Source organism: Pan paniscus, chromosome 2 (genome assembly GCF_029289425.2).
Source record: "Pan paniscus chromosome 2, NHGRI_mPanPan1-v2.0_pri, whole genome shotgun sequence".
NCBI lineage: Eukaryota > Metazoa > Chordata > Mammalia > Primates > Hominidae > Pan > Pan paniscus.
Window position 1 is genome coordinate 195,933,267 of NC_085926.1, and position 18,460 is coordinate 195,951,726.

An 18,460-nucleotide genomic window follows, 5' to 3' on the forward strand; every position below is an offset into this window, starting at 1 on the left:
AAAGAGCTGCAAAGAAACGGTTATCAGGAAGGTCTCATGATGTGTAGCTGGAGTGCCCACCTGGGGATGGAATAACAGCGCTGATAAGATATTCTGCGCTCATCGACATGTACCTTCACAAAGGAGTCTACTTACTCCACATTTTATTCATAGGGCTAAGAGCTTCTGAACCTGAGCACTGCTACAATAATTGCTAGTGCACAACATTAGGGGCACCTGTCACTATCTGGACAGTTTGACCTTGCTGCGATACCAAGTTAGCTAGTAACGTAACTCACATTGTAGTTGCAGAAGTTGCAGGCATTTTGGCATTGGAGCACCGCGACTCCTTCAGTTTCTGTCTGAGTGAGAGTTTTGTTCGTTGACAGGAGAGAAGTTTTGGAAGATGCTACATTACACATTTGTTTGATTTTGTAGTAAGGTGGTACAAGTGGAGGGGATAATTCTTATCTCCCCAACTTTCAAGCCTATTTTTTTCAATATTATTATTTTTTATTATAGAGATGGGGTTTCGCCACGTTGCCCAGGCTGGTCTCAAACTCCTGAGCTAAAGTGATCCACCCACCTTGGCCTCACTAAGTACTGAGATTTCAGGCGTGAGCCACTGCGCCCAGCCCTCAGCCTATGTTTTTATTTACTGTTTTGATAATGCTAAAGGAACAAAATATAATACACACAGGTAAGAGACTATTTTGTATAATTTTATAACTTTTGCAAGCAAATCTTGTCTCTAAAAATAAATAAAAACTAAAACAAATTGATTGCTTTCAATTAAATTTGTCTGGAAACTCAATCAGTGCTTTCTTTTTTCTCTTACTAGAACTTTTTTTTTTTGAGACAAGGTCTCACTCTATTTCCCAGGCTGGAGTGCAGTGGCATGATCCTGGGCTGAGGTGATCCTGCCACCTCAGCCTCTCAGGTAACTGAGACTATAAGTACACACCACTGCACACCTGGCTAACTTTTTGTATTTTTAGTAGAGACAGGGTCTCACCATGTTGGCCAGGCTGGTCTCGAACTCCCAACCTCAAATGGTCAACCGCCTCAGCCTCCCAGAGTGCTGGGGTTACAAGTGTGAGTCACTGCGCCCAGCTAGGACATTTAAAAAGTATTGGACATAGGCTGGGCACAGTGGCTCATACCTGCAATCCCAGCACTTTGGCAGGCCAAGGCGGGTGGATCACCTGAGATCAGGAGTTTGAGACCAGTGTGGCAAACATAGTGAAACCCCGTCTCTACTAAAAATGCAAAAATTAGTCAGACATGGTGGTGCATGCCTGTAGTCCCAGCTAGTTGGGAGGCTGAGGAAGGAGAATCACTTGAACCCATGAGGCAGAGCTTGCAGTGAGCTGGGATTGTGCCACTGCACTCCAGCCTGGGTGACAGAGCAAGACCCTGTCTCAAAATAAAATAAAGTGAAAATTACAATAGAAATTTTATACTTATGTCAAAGTATAAAAGTATTTAATACCTCCATCATAAGCCTGGTTATGGAATCCCTGTGTAGCAGTCCCTGTGCGGCAAGAACGTTGTGAATGATCACTTACAGTGATGGCCTCTGGCCTCCAAAATCTTTCTTAAGGTCCTAATGTGCTCATTGTTGAGATTCTCAATTGTTATGCTAGAGTTGTTTTTAAAAGGACAGCAGTAAAAATTGCTTTGTTTGAATTATTCCACAGCTGGTATAAAGCAAATTACAGCATGGCTGAGAAGTTAGACTGGGGCCGAGGAATGGGCTGTGACTTTGTCAGGAAGAGCTGTAAATTCTGGATTGATCAGCAGAGACAAAAGTAAGAATGCATTTCCTCACAGTGTCATTGATTACACAGTTCCTTTCTGACTTTATTCTTTATCCTAAGCCTAAAATGCTATTTTCAAAATGTAGTCTGAGCAGTTCAATTTTAAAATATATAGAAAACCATCTATAGTTGGTTGGTAATAATATAGTGAGAAGTAGCTGTAAGTAGTTTTTAATCATATACTAAAGGAATCCACAGTGAAGGGCCCACAGCCATGAACATTTCTATTCAGCTTATTAGAACTCATAAATATATATATTTTACAAACCTTTTGTTTCCTCTGTCATTTGTGGTGTTTTCTTCAGAGAATGCACCTGTAAACATAGATGCAAATATTGATTCAGTATCAAAAAAAAGGCACTTTTGAATAGGGGTTTCCAAATCCAGATGCATATTATAATCACCTAGCAAGCTTTTAAAAAATACAGAGTAAGTTTGCCATCTATCTATATATCATCTATACAGATATATATCATACAGAGTAAGTTTGACATCTATATATCATCTATACAGATACATATCATACATAGTAAGTTTGACATCTATATATCATCTATACAGATACATATCATGCAGAGTAAGTTTGACATCTATACAGATACATATCATACAGAGTAAGTTTGACATAGATATATATAGATGATATATATCTATATATCATCTATACAGATATATATCATACAGAGTAAGTTTGACATCTATATATCATCTATACAGATATATATCATACATAGTAAGTTTGCCATCTATCTATATATCATCTATACAGATATATATCATACAGAGTAAGTTTGCCATCTATATATCATCTATACAGATATATATCATACATAGTAAGTTTGCCCTCTATCTATATATCATCTATACAGATATATATCATACATAGTAAGTTTGCCATCTATATATCATCTATACAGATATATATCATACATAGTAAGTTTGACATCTATACAGATACATATCATACAGAGTAAGTTTGACATAGATATATATAGACGATATCTATCTATATATCATCTATACAGATACATATCATACAGAGTAAATTTGACATCTATCTATATATCATCTATAAAGATATATATCATACAGAGTAAGTTTGACATCTATATATCATCTATACAGATACATATCCTACAGAGTAAATTTGACATCTATCTATATATCATCTATACAGATACATATCATACAGAGTAAGTTTGACATCTATACAGATACATATCATACAGAGTAAGTTTGACATAGATATATATAGATGATATATATCTATATATCATCTATACAGATATATATCATACAGAGTAAGTTTGCCATCTGTCTATATATCATCTATACAGATATATATCATACATAGTAAGTTTGCCATCTATCTATATATCATCTATACAGATATATATCATACATAGTAATTTTGACATCTATCTATATATCATCTATATAGATACATATCATACATAGTAAGTTTGACATCTATCTATATATCATCTATACAGATATATATCATACATGTATATATACAGTTGTTCTTTAACCATGGAGGATTGCTTCCAGGACCCCCCTAGATAACAAAATCCATAGATGCTTATGTAAAAGTTTCTTATATAAAATGGAATAGTATTTGCATATAACCTATGTATATCCTCCTGTATACTTTAAATTACTTCTGGGTTATTTATAATACATAATACAATATAAATGCTATGGAAATAGTTGTTATACTATATTGTTTAGGGAAAAATGACAAAGAAGAAAAGTGCCCATGTTCAGTACAGATGCAACCATCATTTTTTCCCTGAATTTTTCTTTTCTTTTTCTTTTTCTTTTTTTTTTTTTTTTGAGACAGAGTCTCACTCTGTTGCCCAGGCTGGAGTGCAGTGGCGCAGTCTCAGCTCACTGCAACCTCTACCTACTAGGTTCAAGCGATTCTCATGCCTCAGCCTCCTGAATAGCTGTGATTATAGGCGTGCGCCACCACTCCCGGCTAATTTTGTAATTTTAATAGAGATGGGATTTTTCCTTGTTGGCCAGGCTGGTCCACACCTGTAATCCCAGCACTTTGGGAGGCCGAAGCGGGTGGGTCACTTGAGGTCAGGAGTTCAAGACCAGCCTGGCCAACATAGTGAAACCCCATCTCTACTAAAAATATAAAAATTAGCCAGGCGTGGTGGTGGGCACCTGTAACCCTAGCTACTCAGGAGGCTGAGGCAAGGAAACAGCTTGAATCCAGGAGGCAGGGGTTGCAGTGAGCCAAGATCGCGCCACTGTATTCCAGCCTGGGTGACAGAGTGAGGCTCTGTCTCAAAAAAGAGAAAGCAACAACAACAACAAAAATGTTACATGAATGAATTCATATTGTATGTGAACTTTTGAGTGTGGCTTTTTTTACTCAGCATAATTCTCTGGAAATTCATCCAGGTTGTTGTATGTATCAATAATTTCACTTTTCATGGCTGGTTAATATTCCGCAGTATGATACACCACAGTTTGTTTAAACATTCACACTTTGAAGGACATCTGGATTGTTTCCAGTTTTGGGCTATTATGAATGAAGTTGCTGTGAACATTTATGTACAGGTTTGTGTGTGAACATATATCTTTATTTCTCCAGAAAAAGTGCCAGGAATGCAGTTACTGGCTCATTAAGTAATTACAGGTTTAGTTTTGTAAGAAAATGCCAAACTTTTTAATTCCTGACAGTGACGTGTAAGTGATATAGTTTCTCCACATCTTTGCCAGCATTTGGCGTTGTCACAATTTTTTGTTTAATCGATTCTGATAGGAGCGTAGTGATATTTTATTTTGGTTTTAATTTGTGTTTCCCTAACGGCTAATGATGTTGAACCTCTTTTCGTGTGCTTACTCACTGATAATATATCCTCTTTGGCAAATTGTCTCTTTGTCTTTTTTTTTTTTCTGAGATGGAGTTTTGCTCCGTCACCCAGGCTGGAGTGCAGTGGCGCAATCTTGGCTCACTGTAACCTCTGCCTCCCAGGTTCAAGCAATTCTTTTGCCTCAGCCTCCAGAGTAGCTGGGACTACAGGCACGTACCACTATGTCTGGCTAATTTTTGAATTTTTAGTAGAGATGGGGTTTTACCATGTTGGCCAGGCTGGTCTCGAACTCCTGACCTCGTGATCCACCTGCCTCAGCCTCCCAAAGTCCTGGGATTATAGGCGTGAGCCACTCTAAAGCCAATTTTTTAATTGGATTGTTTTTTACTGTTGAGTTTTGAGAGTTCTTCATGTATTTTGGGTATTTTGGGTGGTAGTCCTTTGTCAGATATGTGGTTTGCAAATATTTTCTCCCAGTTCATAGCTTGTCTTTTTGTCCTTTTAACAGGGGCTTTTGTAGGGCAAATGTTTTTAGTTTTGACGGAGTCCAGAATATCAGTTTATCCTCTTACTGTGTCTTTGATGTCAAGTCTAAGAAGTGTTTGCCAAGCTCTAGATCTTGAAAGTTTTCTTATGTTTTTTTCAAAAGTTTTGTAGTTTACACTTTACATTTAAGTCCATGATTCATTTGAGTTAAGTTTTGTATAAGGTGGGAGACTTAGATCAAGGTTTGTTTCTTTGTGTACAGATAGGCAATGGCTTTAGCACCATTTGTTGAAAAGGCTATCTTTCCTTCATGGAATTGCTTTTGTGCCTTTGGCAGAAACCATCAGTTGGGTGTATTTGTGGTGATCTGTTTCTATCTGTTTCTGTGTTTTCCGTTCTGTTCTAGTGATCCATGTGTCCATGCCTTCACCAATAACACACAGTCCTTAATTACTGTAATTATTTAATAAGTCTTGAAATTGGGTAGACTGATTCTTTCCACTATTTTAAAATTGTTCTGGCTGTTTTGGTTCCTTTGCATTTCCATCTACGTTTTACAATTATCTCGTCTGTATCTGCCAAAAGACTTGCAGGGATTTTGTTAGGAGCTGCATTAACCCTGTGTGTCAGTTTGAGGAGAATTGACATTTTTACTGTGTTGAGTTTTCCAATCCATAAACATGGGAGAGAACATTCAGTCTTTCATTATTAAATATAATGTTAGCTGCAGATTTTTTATACATGTTCTTTATCAAGTTGAGAAAGTAGCTGTCTATTCCTGTGTTTCTGAGAGCTTTAATCATGAATGGATATTGCCTTCTGTCAAATGCTCTTTCTACTTTAGTTGCTATGCATAATCAAGTGATTTTTTTCGCCTGTTAATATGGTGGACTTCATTGGTTGATTTTCAAATATTAAATCACCCTTGCATTCCTGGAGTAAACCCCACTTGGTGATGGCTTATAATTATTTCTGTATGTTGCTGAATTCTATGTACTATTATTTTGTTGTGGATTTTTGTTTCTATATTTGTGACGAATATAGATCTGGAGTTTTCTCTTTTTTCCCCAATTATTTTACCTTTAATTAATCAGTATGGCTCTCAGAACAATTATATTATGTCAGTTAAACTTGATCTTTTTCAAATCTGACACATTTTGAAAAACAGGTATATCCTTCCAGTAAGAGAGATTTAAAAAATAATAGTAAGAAGAAAATTTATGAAATACATAATAATTATTACTAAATGAGCAAATAATGGGCTCTCCTGTCATACTTAATATTGACTTGATTTAAATTATTATTTATGGCCAGACATGGTGGCTTACACTTGTAATCCTAGCACTTTGGGAGGCTGAGGCAGGCTGATTGCTTGAGCCCAGGAGTTCAAGACTAGCCTGGACAACATGGCGAAAGCCCATCTCTACAACAAAATACAAAAATGAGGTGGGCATGGTGGCACATGCCTGTAGTCCCCAGCTACTCAGAAGGCTGAAGCAGGAGGATCACTTGAGCCCAGAAGCTCAAGGCTGCAGTGAGCTATGACTGCACCACTGCACTCCATCCTGGGCATGTCTACATAAATAAATGATTTATCTAATACTCTGAAGAATAAATCCCAGTATATGATGAGGTGTTTATCATGCTTTATTTTTATTTTGATTCAGTTCAAAATATTTTTCTCTTTTACTTCAAAACTCTTGTGTCACTTCGAGTTCAAAATATTTTTAACTTTCTCTTGAGATTTCTTCTTTGACCACTGTATAATTTAGAAGTGCTTTGTTTAATTTCCAGCTATTTTGAGATGTTCCAGCTATCTTTCTGTTACTGATTTCTAGTTTAATTCCATTGTTGCAAGAGAGCAGAACATGGTATGATTTCTCTTTTACATTTGTTAAGGTGTGTTTCATGGCCCAGAATGTGGTCTGTCTTGGTGAATGCACCGTGTAAGCTTGAAAAAAATCTGTTGTCTGCTGTTTTTGGTTGAAGTAGTCTGTAGAGTCTGCTATATCCAGTTTGTTAATGGTGCTGTTGAACTCAACTATGTCCTTACTGATTTTCTGCCTGCTGCATCTGTCCATTTCTGAGAAATGGATATTCAAATCTGCAGTGATAATAATGGATTCATCTATTTCATCTTGCAGTTCTATCCATTTTGACTTACATATTTTGACACTTTATAGTTAGGTGCACACATGTTTAGGATTGTTATATTTTCATAGAGTACTGATTCCTTTATCATTTTGTAATTCCTCTCTTTATCTCTGATCATTTCCTTTGAAAAGAAAAAAGTTCTTTTTTGTACCATCTTTGTCTAGTTTCTGTATCAGAGTAATACTAGCTTTATAAAATGAACTAGGAAGTTTTTCCTCCTCTTCTATTTTTCTGGAAGAGATTGTACAAAATTGGTGTTAATTCTTCTCTAAGTGTTTGGTAGCATTCTCCAGTGAAACATCTGGGCCTGGAGATTTCTCTTTTGGAAGTCTTAAAATTGTGAATTATTGTGAATTAAACTTCTTTAATAGTTACAGGGCTATTCTTATCATCTGTTTCATAGTGCATGAATTGTGGTAACATGTTTTTTGAGGAATTGGTTCATTTTGTCTAAGTTATCAAGTTTATGTGTATAGGGTTTTTTGTAGTATTCCATTATTATTCTTTTGACATCTGTAGGGTCTGTTTTAATTTGTAATTTTTGTTGGTACATACTAGGTGTATATATTTATGGGGTAAATGAGATATTTTGATATAGGCATACACTGTGAAATAATCTCATCATGGAGGATGGGATATCCATCCTATGGGGTCTGTTGTGATATCTCTTTTCAGTCCTGATATTGGTAATTTTGCATGTTCTCTTTATCTTTTTCTAGAGGTTTGCCAATTTTACTGATCTTAAAGAACCAGCTTTTTGTATTGTTGATGTCTTCTATTGTTTTTTTGTTTTCAAATTCATTGATTTCTGCTCCCTGCTATATCTTTCCCACTGCTTGTTTTTGGTTTATTTATTTAATTATTATGATGATGATTATTTTTTGAGATGGAGTCTCACTCTGTCGCCCAGGCTGGAGTGCAGTGGCACAGTCTTGGCTCACTGCAGCCTCCGCCTCCCGGGTTCAAACAATTCTCCTGCCTCAGCCTCCCAAGTAGCTGGGACTACAGGTGCACACCACCACACCCTGCTAATTTTGTATTTTTTAGTAGGGATTTCACCATGTTGGCCAGGCTGGTCTTGAACTCCTGACCTCAAGTGATCTGCATGCCTTGGCCTCCCAAAGTGCTGGGATGACAGGTGTGAGTCACCACACCCAGCGTTTTTTGTTTTGTTTTATTTTTAAAGACAAGGTCTGTTGCCCAGGCTTGAGTACAATGGGTGCGATCATGAGGCTCACTGCAGCCTTGACCTCCTGGGCTCAAGCAAACCTTTCTCCTCAGCCTTTCGAGTAGCTGGGACTACAGGCACACACCACCACACCCAGCTACATTTTTGTATTTTTGTAGAGACAGGGTTTCACTGTATTGCTCAGGCTAGTCTTGAACTCCTGGGCTCTAGCAATCGGCCCACCTCGGCCTCCCAAAGTGCTGGGATTATAGTCGTGAGCCACTGTGCCTGGCCTATTTTTCTCTTCTTAATCTTGATTTTTGAGATTATTGATTTGAGATATTTCCTGTTTCTAATGTAGCTATTTGTTGCTATAAATTTTCCCCTTAGCATTTCTTTAGCTTTATCTCACAAATTCCAATATATTATATTTTTATTTTCATTCAGTTCAATGTATTTTTAAAAATTTTTCTTTGAGATTCTTCTTTGACCCATCGATTATTTAGAAGTGTGTTGTTTAGTATACAAATATTTGGAAATTTTTCTGTTATTTTTTGTTGTTGAATTGTATTTGGAGAATATATGCTGTATGATTTGAGTTCTTTTAAATTTGTTCAGGTTTGTTTTATGGCCCAAGATATGGTCTTATCTTGATATCAGTTTTTTATTTTTTTTATTATTATACTTTAAGTTTTAGGGTACATGTGCACAATGTGCAGGTTTGTTACATATGTATACATGTGCCATGTTGGTGTGCTGCACCCATTAACTTGTCATTTAGCATTAGGTATATCTCCTAATGCTATCCCTCCCCTCTCCCCCCACCCCACAACAGTCCCTGGTATGTGATGTTCCCCTTCCTGTGTCCATGTGTTCTCATTGTTCAATTCCCACCTATGAGTGAGAACATGCGGTGTTTGTTTTTTTGTCCTTGTGATAGTTTGCTGAGAATGATCGTTTCCAGCTTCATCCATGTCCCTACAAAGGACATGAATTCATCATTTTTTATGGCTGCATAGTATTCCATGGTGTATATGTGCCACATTTTCTTAATCCAGTCTATCATTGTTGGACATTTGGGTTGGTTCCAAGTCTTTGCTATTGTGAATAGTGCCGCAATAAACATACGTGTGCATGTGTCTTTATAGCAGCATGATTTATAGTCCTTTGGGTATATACCCAGTAATGGGATGGCTGGGTCAAATGGTATTTCTAGTTCTAGATCCCTGAGGAATCGCCACACTGACTTCCACAATGGTTGAACTAGTTTACAGTCCCACCAACAGTGTAAAAGTGTTCCTATTTCTCCACATCCTCTCCAGCACCTGTTGTTTCCTGACTTTTTAATGATCGCCATTCTAACTGGTGTGAGATGGTACACCAAAAGCAATGGCAACAAAAGCCAAAATTGACAAATGGGATCTAATTAAACTAAAGAGCTTCTGCACAGAAAAAGAAACTACCATCAGAGTGAACAGGCAACCTACAGAATGGGAGAAAATTTTTGCAATCTACTCATGTGACAAAGGGCTAATATCCAGAATCTACAATGAACTCAAACAAATTTACAAGAAAAAAAACAAACAACCCCATCAAAAAGTGTTTTTTTATTTTTTAAATTTTTTTGAGACGGAGTTTCACTCTGCCACCCAGGCTGGAGTGCAGTGGTGCAATCTCGGCTCACTGCAGCCTCTGGTGCCGAGTTCAAGCTCTTCTCCTGCCTCAGCCTTCCAGGTAGCTGGGACTACAGGCGCCCACCACCATGCCCGGCTAATTTTTTTCTTTGTAGTAGAGACGGGGTTTCATTCTGTTGACCAGGCTGGTCTTGAACTCCTGACCTCAGCTGATCTGCCCGCCCTGGCTTCCCAATGTGTTGGGATTACAGGCGTGAGCCACCGTGCCCAGCCAATCTTGATATACATTTCATGGGCACTTGAAAAGAATGTACATTCGGACGTTGGGTGAAGTGTTGCATAAATGTCAATTACATCCTGTTGGTTGATGATGTTAAGTTCTTCTATATCCTTGCTGATTTCCTGCCTAGTTGGTCTATCAGTTGTTGAGAGAATTCACCACCATATCAGTCTTTGAGTCCTGAAGTCCCTAACTAGTCTGACTTCTCTGTACCCTTCAGAGCCCCCTAACTAGTCTGACTTCTCTGTACCCTTCAGAGTCCCCTAACTAGTCTGACTTCTCTCCACCCTTCAGAGTCCCCTAACTAGTCTGACTTCTCTCCACCCTTCAGAGCCCCCTAACTAGTCTGACTTCTCTGTACCCTTCAGAGTCCCCTAACTAGTCTGACTTCTCTCCACCCTTCAGAGTCCCCTAACTAGTCTGACTTCTCTCCACCCTTCAGAGTCCCCTAACTAGTCCGACTTCTCTCCACCCTTCAGAGTCCCCTAACTAGTCTGACTTCTCTCCACCCGTCATAGTCCCCTAACTAGTCTGACTTCTCTCCACCCTTCAGAGTCCCCTAACTAGTCTGACTTCTCTCCACCCTTCAGAGTCCCCTAACTAGTCTGACTTCTCTCCACCCTTCAGAGCCCCCTAACTAGTCTGACTTCTCTGTACCCTTCAGAGTCCCCTAACTAGTCTGACTTCTCTGTACCCTTCAGAGTCCCCTAACTAGTCTGACTTCTCTCCACCCTTCAGAGCCCCCTAACTAGTCTGACTTCTCTGTACCCTTCAGAGCCTCCTAACTAGTCTGACTTCTCTCCACCCTTCAGAGCCCCCTAACTAGTCTGACTTCTCTCCACCCTTCAGAGTCCCCTAACTAGTCTGACTTCCCTCCACCCTTCAGAGTCCCCTAACTAGTCTGACTTCTCTCCACCCTTCAGAGTCTTCTTTTGTTTCTTTAATTTACAGTGTCTGGGTTTTTAGTTGTACTTAGAAGGAGGAATAGAGAAAAGCACATCTAGTCCATCTTCCAGGAATTAGAAGTGGTACTTATATTTCTATTTTTATATTTAAAAAAAAATTCCCCTGGTGGGCCAGGTGTGGTGTGGTGTCTCATACCTGTAATCCCAGCAGTTTGGGAAAAGGGAAGATGGCTTGAGCCCAGGAGTTTGAGACCAGACTGGGCAACATGACCCCATCTCTACAAAGTAAAAAAAATTAGGCTGGCATGGTGGCGTGGCCCTGTAGTCCCAGCTACTTGGGGGCTGTGGTGAGAGGATCCCTTGAGCCCAGGAGGTCACAGCTGTGGTGAGCTGTGAGCATGCCACTGCACTCCAGTGTGGGTGACAGCAAGACCCTGTTGCAAAAACAAAAAAAAAAAAAAAAAAAGGAAAAGAAAATACTATTCTCATCTTTTCTCACCTAGGTTAGGTCATAAAGCAATTTAAATCACTTGTAGTTTCTACTAAGGAGTCTGACCTCTGAGTTGTAACCCTAATGTGAAGATAATAGGCAGTAGCCGGAAGCACCGGCAACCACTCTGGGTGTCCCCAGCTTGTTACCCCTGCACTACAGCTTGACCTGCCAGTTCTCAAATTTTGCTGCTTATGAAAATCGTCTACAGAACTTGAAAAACTCTCCATACCTCGGTTACTAATTAAGTCATGACTGTGCTGAGAGCCGGGCACTGGCATTGTGTGAGTTTGTTTTAATAAATTCCCAAGTGATTTTATGTGTAATGGAGTTTGGGAACCACTGTTCCGGTGTGTCAAAGGAAGTATGTAACTCACACTGCAGCTGCAAGAGCTTAGGGAGGTTTTTGTTTGTTCACTTTTCTGTTAACAGTTGCAACTCTGTTTATTCCCCTTTTGGTCCCAATTATAACATCACCTAAGACCAGAAACAGAAGGGACTTCTACTTCTTTATTCTTAAAAACTAAAACTGTGGGTCCCCTGAATTCTCTCCTGTCCTTTGATTCTTAAGCCACTGTCAGCAAGGTTTTTTTTGAAGTCCAAATAGTAAATATTTTAGGTTTTGAGGGTTATTACAGTCTCTGTCACAACTACTTACCTCTACTTTTATACAGCAAGAGGCAAAACAAATGGGCATGGCCATGTTCGTGTCAACTTCCCCATCTCTACAGAAAGTAAATGAGCATGGTGGCACATGCTTGTAGTCCCACTTGCTTGGGAGGCTGAGGTGGGAGGATTGCTTGAGCCGAGAAGATCAAGGCTGCAGTGAGCAATGGTTGTGCCACTGCACTCCAGCCTGGGCAACGAAACCCTGTCTCAAAAACAAAAAATCGACAAGGAAAAAAAAAACAGGTTGTGGTCAGGATTTGACCCAAGAGTTGAGTTTGCTGACCCCTGTCACAGTCATTCAAATGTCCCACTTGTGAGGCATTGAAGTTCAGAATCATTTACAGGATAGAAGCCATCTTCTGACATCACAGACCCAGTCCTCCTGTATGTATGTTAGAGATTCCAGTGTGGCTGTTCTTGAGCACAGGGGCTGATGCTTAACTTCTGGGCTTCGTCAATTGTGACTCTTCTCCCAGACCCAGTCTGCCTGTATGTATGTTAGAGATTCCAGCGTGGCTGTTCTCGAGCACTTCTGGGCTTCGTCATTTGTGACTCTTCTCCATTGTTGGGAAACCAGGGTGAGAAGGGATTGGTTGAGTGAGCGTAGGCAGAGCCATACTTCTTTGAATCACTTGAATCTGCACCTACTTAAAATAAGGTTCTTTCTATGTTCGAAGCAACTAAAACTGATAAATCGCCCAACTCCTCTGCCTAGCTCATTTGGTGTTAATATTGGCTCTAGAGCTATACTGTCTAATATGGTACCATTAGCCACATGTAGTTAAACTTATATTTAAATTAAAGTTAAATACCATTTAAAATTTAGTTCCTCAGGGCCGGGCATGGTGGCCCATGACCGTAATCCCAGCACTTTGGGAGGCAGAGGTGGGCAGATCACGAGGTCCAGAGATTGAGACCATCCTGGCCAAGATGATGAAACCTGGTCTCTACTAAAAAAACAAAAATTAGCTGGGTGTAGTGGCACACACCTGTTGTCCGAGCTACTTGGGAGGCTGAGGCAGGAGAATTGCTTGAACCCGGGAGGTGGAGCTTGCAGTGAGCCGAGATCGCACTACTGCACTCCAGCCTGGCGACAGAGCAAGACTCTGTCTCAAAATAAATAAATAAATAAGTTCCTCAGTTAACTAGCCACCTTTGAAGTGACATACATGATTAGTGGCTACCATATTGGGCAGCACAGATGTACACCTTTTCCCGCTCTCTTGACAGTGCTTCTCTGGAATTTGTAAGCCATGAATCTTAGACAGCTCTAACTTTGGAATGTTTAAAATCACGAAGTTTTAACTTCTTTTTTCCTCTTTATTCATTTAGCCAAAACTCATTTTATATAATTTAAAGTAAATATAATATGCCTTTTGGTTTTAGACAAAAAACAGAAATGACTTTCATGGTATCAAGAAAGTAACTGATTAAGAACTATTGGAACATGAGCTTCCATATTCATTGGAAGCTTTATCATGGGAAGTTAAAATATTGCCTTATATGAAGATTTTACGAAAATGGTATAAACAGCGGAAATCACATTTATTGAGTAGCCTGCATGTGCCAGGCACTGAGTGCTTTGCGGTTGAAGCTCAGGAAAGTTAAGTAAATTCCACAGAAGTGTGGCTGGTGCTGGTGTTTGAACCCAGACCTGTGTGACGACTTCAAAGCCTTTGCTTTCCTGTTGCGCCGTGCTGCTTCCCATTTGCTGAAGACTGTGGCAAGTATTTTACGTGTTTCATCTTAGGAAGCTGTAACTCCCTAAAGATGTATGCTGAGACACCATGTTCATTTAAATAAGACAAGTCATCAATTTTCCTTAAAATAAGAAATATTTAATACAGGCTTTTTTTCCCTTAAGAAATATGTGGAAGAAGAGGAAAATTGTCAATAATTCTATTACAATTCGGTAGACCAGTATTAATAGGATTTCTATTATTTAGGAATACTGAGATTTTATCTATGAAGCTGCTATTGTGATATTAATATAATTTTTATATCTTCAACTGTCAGTTTGATGACTGCTAAGAATTACAGGTTTGTTTGAAGGTTATTTTTGCAAGACAGTGCAACAGATTCTGATATCTTTTGATAATTTACATGCCTTTTTTCAAATTATACTTTCAAGATTACATTTAACGGAACAGAGCAAGTTGGTAACAATTAGGAATATTCACACAATCTTTATTTTGCACAGGAAAATAAGATTGTCTGGTGAAGGTGGTCAATTAAACAAACTGTCAGATTATTGAGCAGAGAAAATTCCACTCTTTGTAGCTGCAGGGCAGAGGGGACATTGCCTCCATCTGTTTCCGAGAATCCCATTTGTTAATTATGAAGGTTTGTATTTTTAGGCCAGGATCTGGAATTCCATTTGTTGGCTGTATAACGGACTTGCAGTATTTTCTTTGAAGTTTGATACCATGGTACTTCTCTTTGTTTGCAGGAGACAGATGCTGAGCCCTTACTGTGACACGCTCAGAAGTAACCCACTGCAGCTAACTTGCAGACAGGACCAGAGAGCAGTTGCCGTGTGTAATTTGCAGAAGTTCCCTAAGCCTTTGCCACAGGAATACCAGGTAGAACGGGGCTGGGGCACAGTTTCAGGAATCAGCTTTTCAAAAGTAGTCTCCATTTTAACTAAAAGAGTAAATTCTCTTAAGATTCTTAATTTATAAGGCCTTGTTTGTTTTCTGTAAGTTAGAAAAAAATGGAATAATGCTTCCATTTCTTTATAACTAATGTCCTAATTGATAGCACTTAGTTAAAATCTGGCAGTGTCTTATAATAATGGCAAGAATAATTTGAATATCTGATCTGTTTTTACCTGTTTATGTTTTCTAATTGTTTCCAAAGCCTTGCTATTTAAATTCCTCTAATTTACACAGAAAAAAAAAATCTTTAAAGAAAATAACTTAAGTACTCCAATCCAGTTAATTAGAAGACTTGGAAACCCTGCTTTGGAAAAGATTTGATTCATGGGATCTGAAAGATTAAGGAAATGGTCCCACATATCTTGTCTGGATCTCTGATTTGACCTTTATGTTTCTTTTTATCTTTTATCTTTTTTTCCGAGACCGAGTCTCACTCTATCGCCCAGGCTGGAGTGCAGTGGTGAGATCTCAGCTCACTGCAGCCTCCCCTTACCAGATTCAAGTGATTCTTGTGCCTCAGCCTCCCGAGTAGCTGGGTTTACAGCTGCAAGCCACCATGCCTGGCTAATTTTCATATTTTTAGTAGAGTTGGGGTTTCGCCATGTTGCCCAAGCTGGTCTTGAACTCCTGGCCTCAAGTGATCCATCTGCCTCGGCCTCCCAAAGCGCTGGGATTACAGGTGTGAGCCAACATGTCTGGCTACTTTTTGTATTTCTAATAGAGACAGGGCTTCACCATGTTGGCCAGGCTGGTCTCAAACTCCTGACCTCATGTGATCTGCCCGCCTCAGCCTCCCAAAGTGTTGGGATTACAGGCGTGAGCCACCATATGCCTGGCCGTGACCTTTAAGTTTCTTGTTGCCAAAGCTATCTTTAAAAAGCCTCAACTTTACCTGCCATTTATAAAGGAACCTTTTGTCAGAAATGATGTCTCGGAAGCTAATTTAAAATAAAGCTGCTGAATTTTAAGCTTCCTACACATATTTATGAGCTCACTGAATGCTTCAGATACCATAAAATAGTAAATATATTCATAGGCATAGTGATATAACTCAATAAGTTGGTGGAAAATGTGACATCTTTAAAAATTTATCTGGTGCATCCAGGGGTGTGAAAACACATACAATTATTTTATTTTTATTTATTTATTTTTGGAGATGGAGTCTTGCTGTGTCACCAGGCTGGAGTGCAGTGGTGCAATCTCGGCTCACTTCAACCTCTGCCTCCCAGGTTCAAACTATTCTCCTGCCGCAGCTTCTCAAGTAGCTGGGACTACAGGTGTGCGCCACCACACCCAGCTAATTTTTGTATTTTTTTTTTTTTTTTTTTTTTTTAGTAGAGACGGGGTTTCACTATATGTTGGCCAGGCTGGTCTTGAACTCCTGACCTCAGGTGATCCGCCCACCTCAGCCTCCCAAAGTGCTGGGATTACAGGCGTGATCCACCATGCCCGGCCATAAAATTAATTTAAAAAAAAAAGAACAATAAAATTTATCTGGTGCCTTGTACCTTTGGTATTCAAAGTATTTTATAGATATGATCTCGTTTATTTTCTCAGATTTTAATTTTTTCAAGTTTGTCAAAACAACGTATAAACTGCCTCCTAAAAACTCTTGAAACATTTATTTAAAATGTTGTAACTGTATGCATTAGTTCTGTGTTTTGTCAACTCTTAAAACTTCTTTTTGCTCAGTGTAATTAAAACTACTTCATGCTGTTAAAACATTAGTCTAATTTAACATTATGATATATAACTTAAGACTCATTTACTTACCTTGCTTATTTGTAAAACTATAGCAACCTTTAAGTACTCCTCTGGTGGTTTATTACTGTGTTCTTTATTTGGTGCCATTGATGAAGAAAGGTACATTAGTATCTTGTGTGATGTGGCATTAAAGGGTTGCGAGAAATTGCCTGTGCACTTCCTCAATTTTATACAGAATGTTTCTTACTTTCTTGTCTTCCCAATATTTTTTCTGCAGTACTTTGATGAACTCAGTGGAATACCTGCAGAAGATTTGCCTTATTATGGTGGCTCCGTGGAAATTGCTGACTACTGCCCTTTCAGTCAGGAATTCAGTTGGCATTTAAGTGGTGAATATCAGCGCAGCTCAGATTGTAGAATATTGGAAAATCAACCAGGTTAGTCGGCTAGTGAAATGAAGTATTATATACATATTAAAATTATGTATTAGCAATATAAAATTGTGGTTAAGGGCACAGACCCTAGAGCAGGACTGTCTGAATTTGCTTTATAGTTCAGCTGCTATCCATATGTAAGAAGTGACTTAACTTTTCCCTGCCTGTTTCTTCATCTGTACGATGGAGGCAATACTTAGAGAGTTGTGAGAATTAAATGAATTAATGTAGTAAGTACTTACAATTGTGCCTGACCCATCGAAGGGATTATTCGCGTATGCATGCACACACGCTATATTTTGGTCATACCTTCTAGCTGCACGGCACTTTCCATTTGCAAAGCACTTTCATTCTTCTGAAAACATGATGAGAAACATAAGGAAGATATTACTGTATTTCCCAGATAGGCGGATAGATACTACGTGATATAGTTAATTTGTGTCAGTGCAAGATCCTCCAATGCCATCCTCTTTTTATTAAAATACCTCAGATAAGCTGCTTTTTCCTCTCGTGGGGAATGTGCATTTTATGTAAGATAGAAGCAACATGTCACTCTTCAGATAGCAAAACAATGTTCTTGTCTCATGGCCAGTAAGATATACCACCATATTATTTGTTTCTTCTTAATACATATAAATGAACAAGATATCAAAGGAATAAACAGTATGGCAATTGGGTATTCTGCAATAATAGTTACAGCTCATACTAATTACCTTTGTAAACAGAAATGTTCTCACATCTGATGTAAGAAAGAGCAGTAAGTAGTTTTTCTCTCTGTGTTCATCGGAAGTTTTCACCTAGTCTCCAAACCCCCACCCCATTCCATACTTTATTACAGACTAAGGCATTTACATTCTAAATTTTTGTATTCTTACCTTTTACTCTTAAACTTGGCAGATGTAACTGGATTCCTGCAGTCATTTTTCCCCATCATTCATCTATTTAATAAATGTCCTGGCCAGGCGCAGTGGCTCACGCCTGTAATCGCAGCACTTTGGGAGGCCAAGGCAGGTGAATTGCTTGAGCTCAGAAGTTGGAGGCCAGCTGAGCAACATGGTGAAACCCTGTCTGTATCAAAAATACAAAAAATTAGCCAGGTGTGATGGTGCACACCTGTGGTCCCAGCTATGGAGGAGGACGAGGTCAGAGGATTGCTTGAGCAGCCCAGGAGGCGGAGTTTGCAGTGAGTCGAGATCATGCCACTGCACTCCAGCCTGGGCAACACAGTGAGACCCCACATCACATAAAA

General features: G+C 39.0%; 1 protein-coding gene across 21 annotated transcripts in view; it reads left to right on the forward strand.

Annotated features, from left to right (window-relative positions):
• Positions 1–18,460, forward strand: part of LMLN (leishmanolysin like peptidase) — a 112,550-nt gene that overhangs the window by 41,291 nt on the left and 52,799 nt on the right. For 18 of the 21 annotated variants that reach the window (XR_008624980.1, XR_008624984.2, XR_008624981.1 and 15 more), the window contains 3 exons: positions 1,680–1,790; positions 14,866–14,998; positions 17,055–17,214. Coding sequence is in view for 7 of the 21 variants with exons in the window: in XM_055110832.2 (XP_054966807.1) it covers positions 1,680–1,790; positions 14,866–14,998; positions 17,055–17,214 (404 nt within the window). In the remaining 14 variants the exon portion in view is untranslated. The remainder of the gene's footprint in view (positions 1–1,679; positions 1,791–14,865; positions 14,999–17,054; positions 17,215–18,460) is intronic. The other 3 variants (XM_063602683.1, XM_034958048.2, XM_063602682.1) reach the window with 1 other exon arrangement.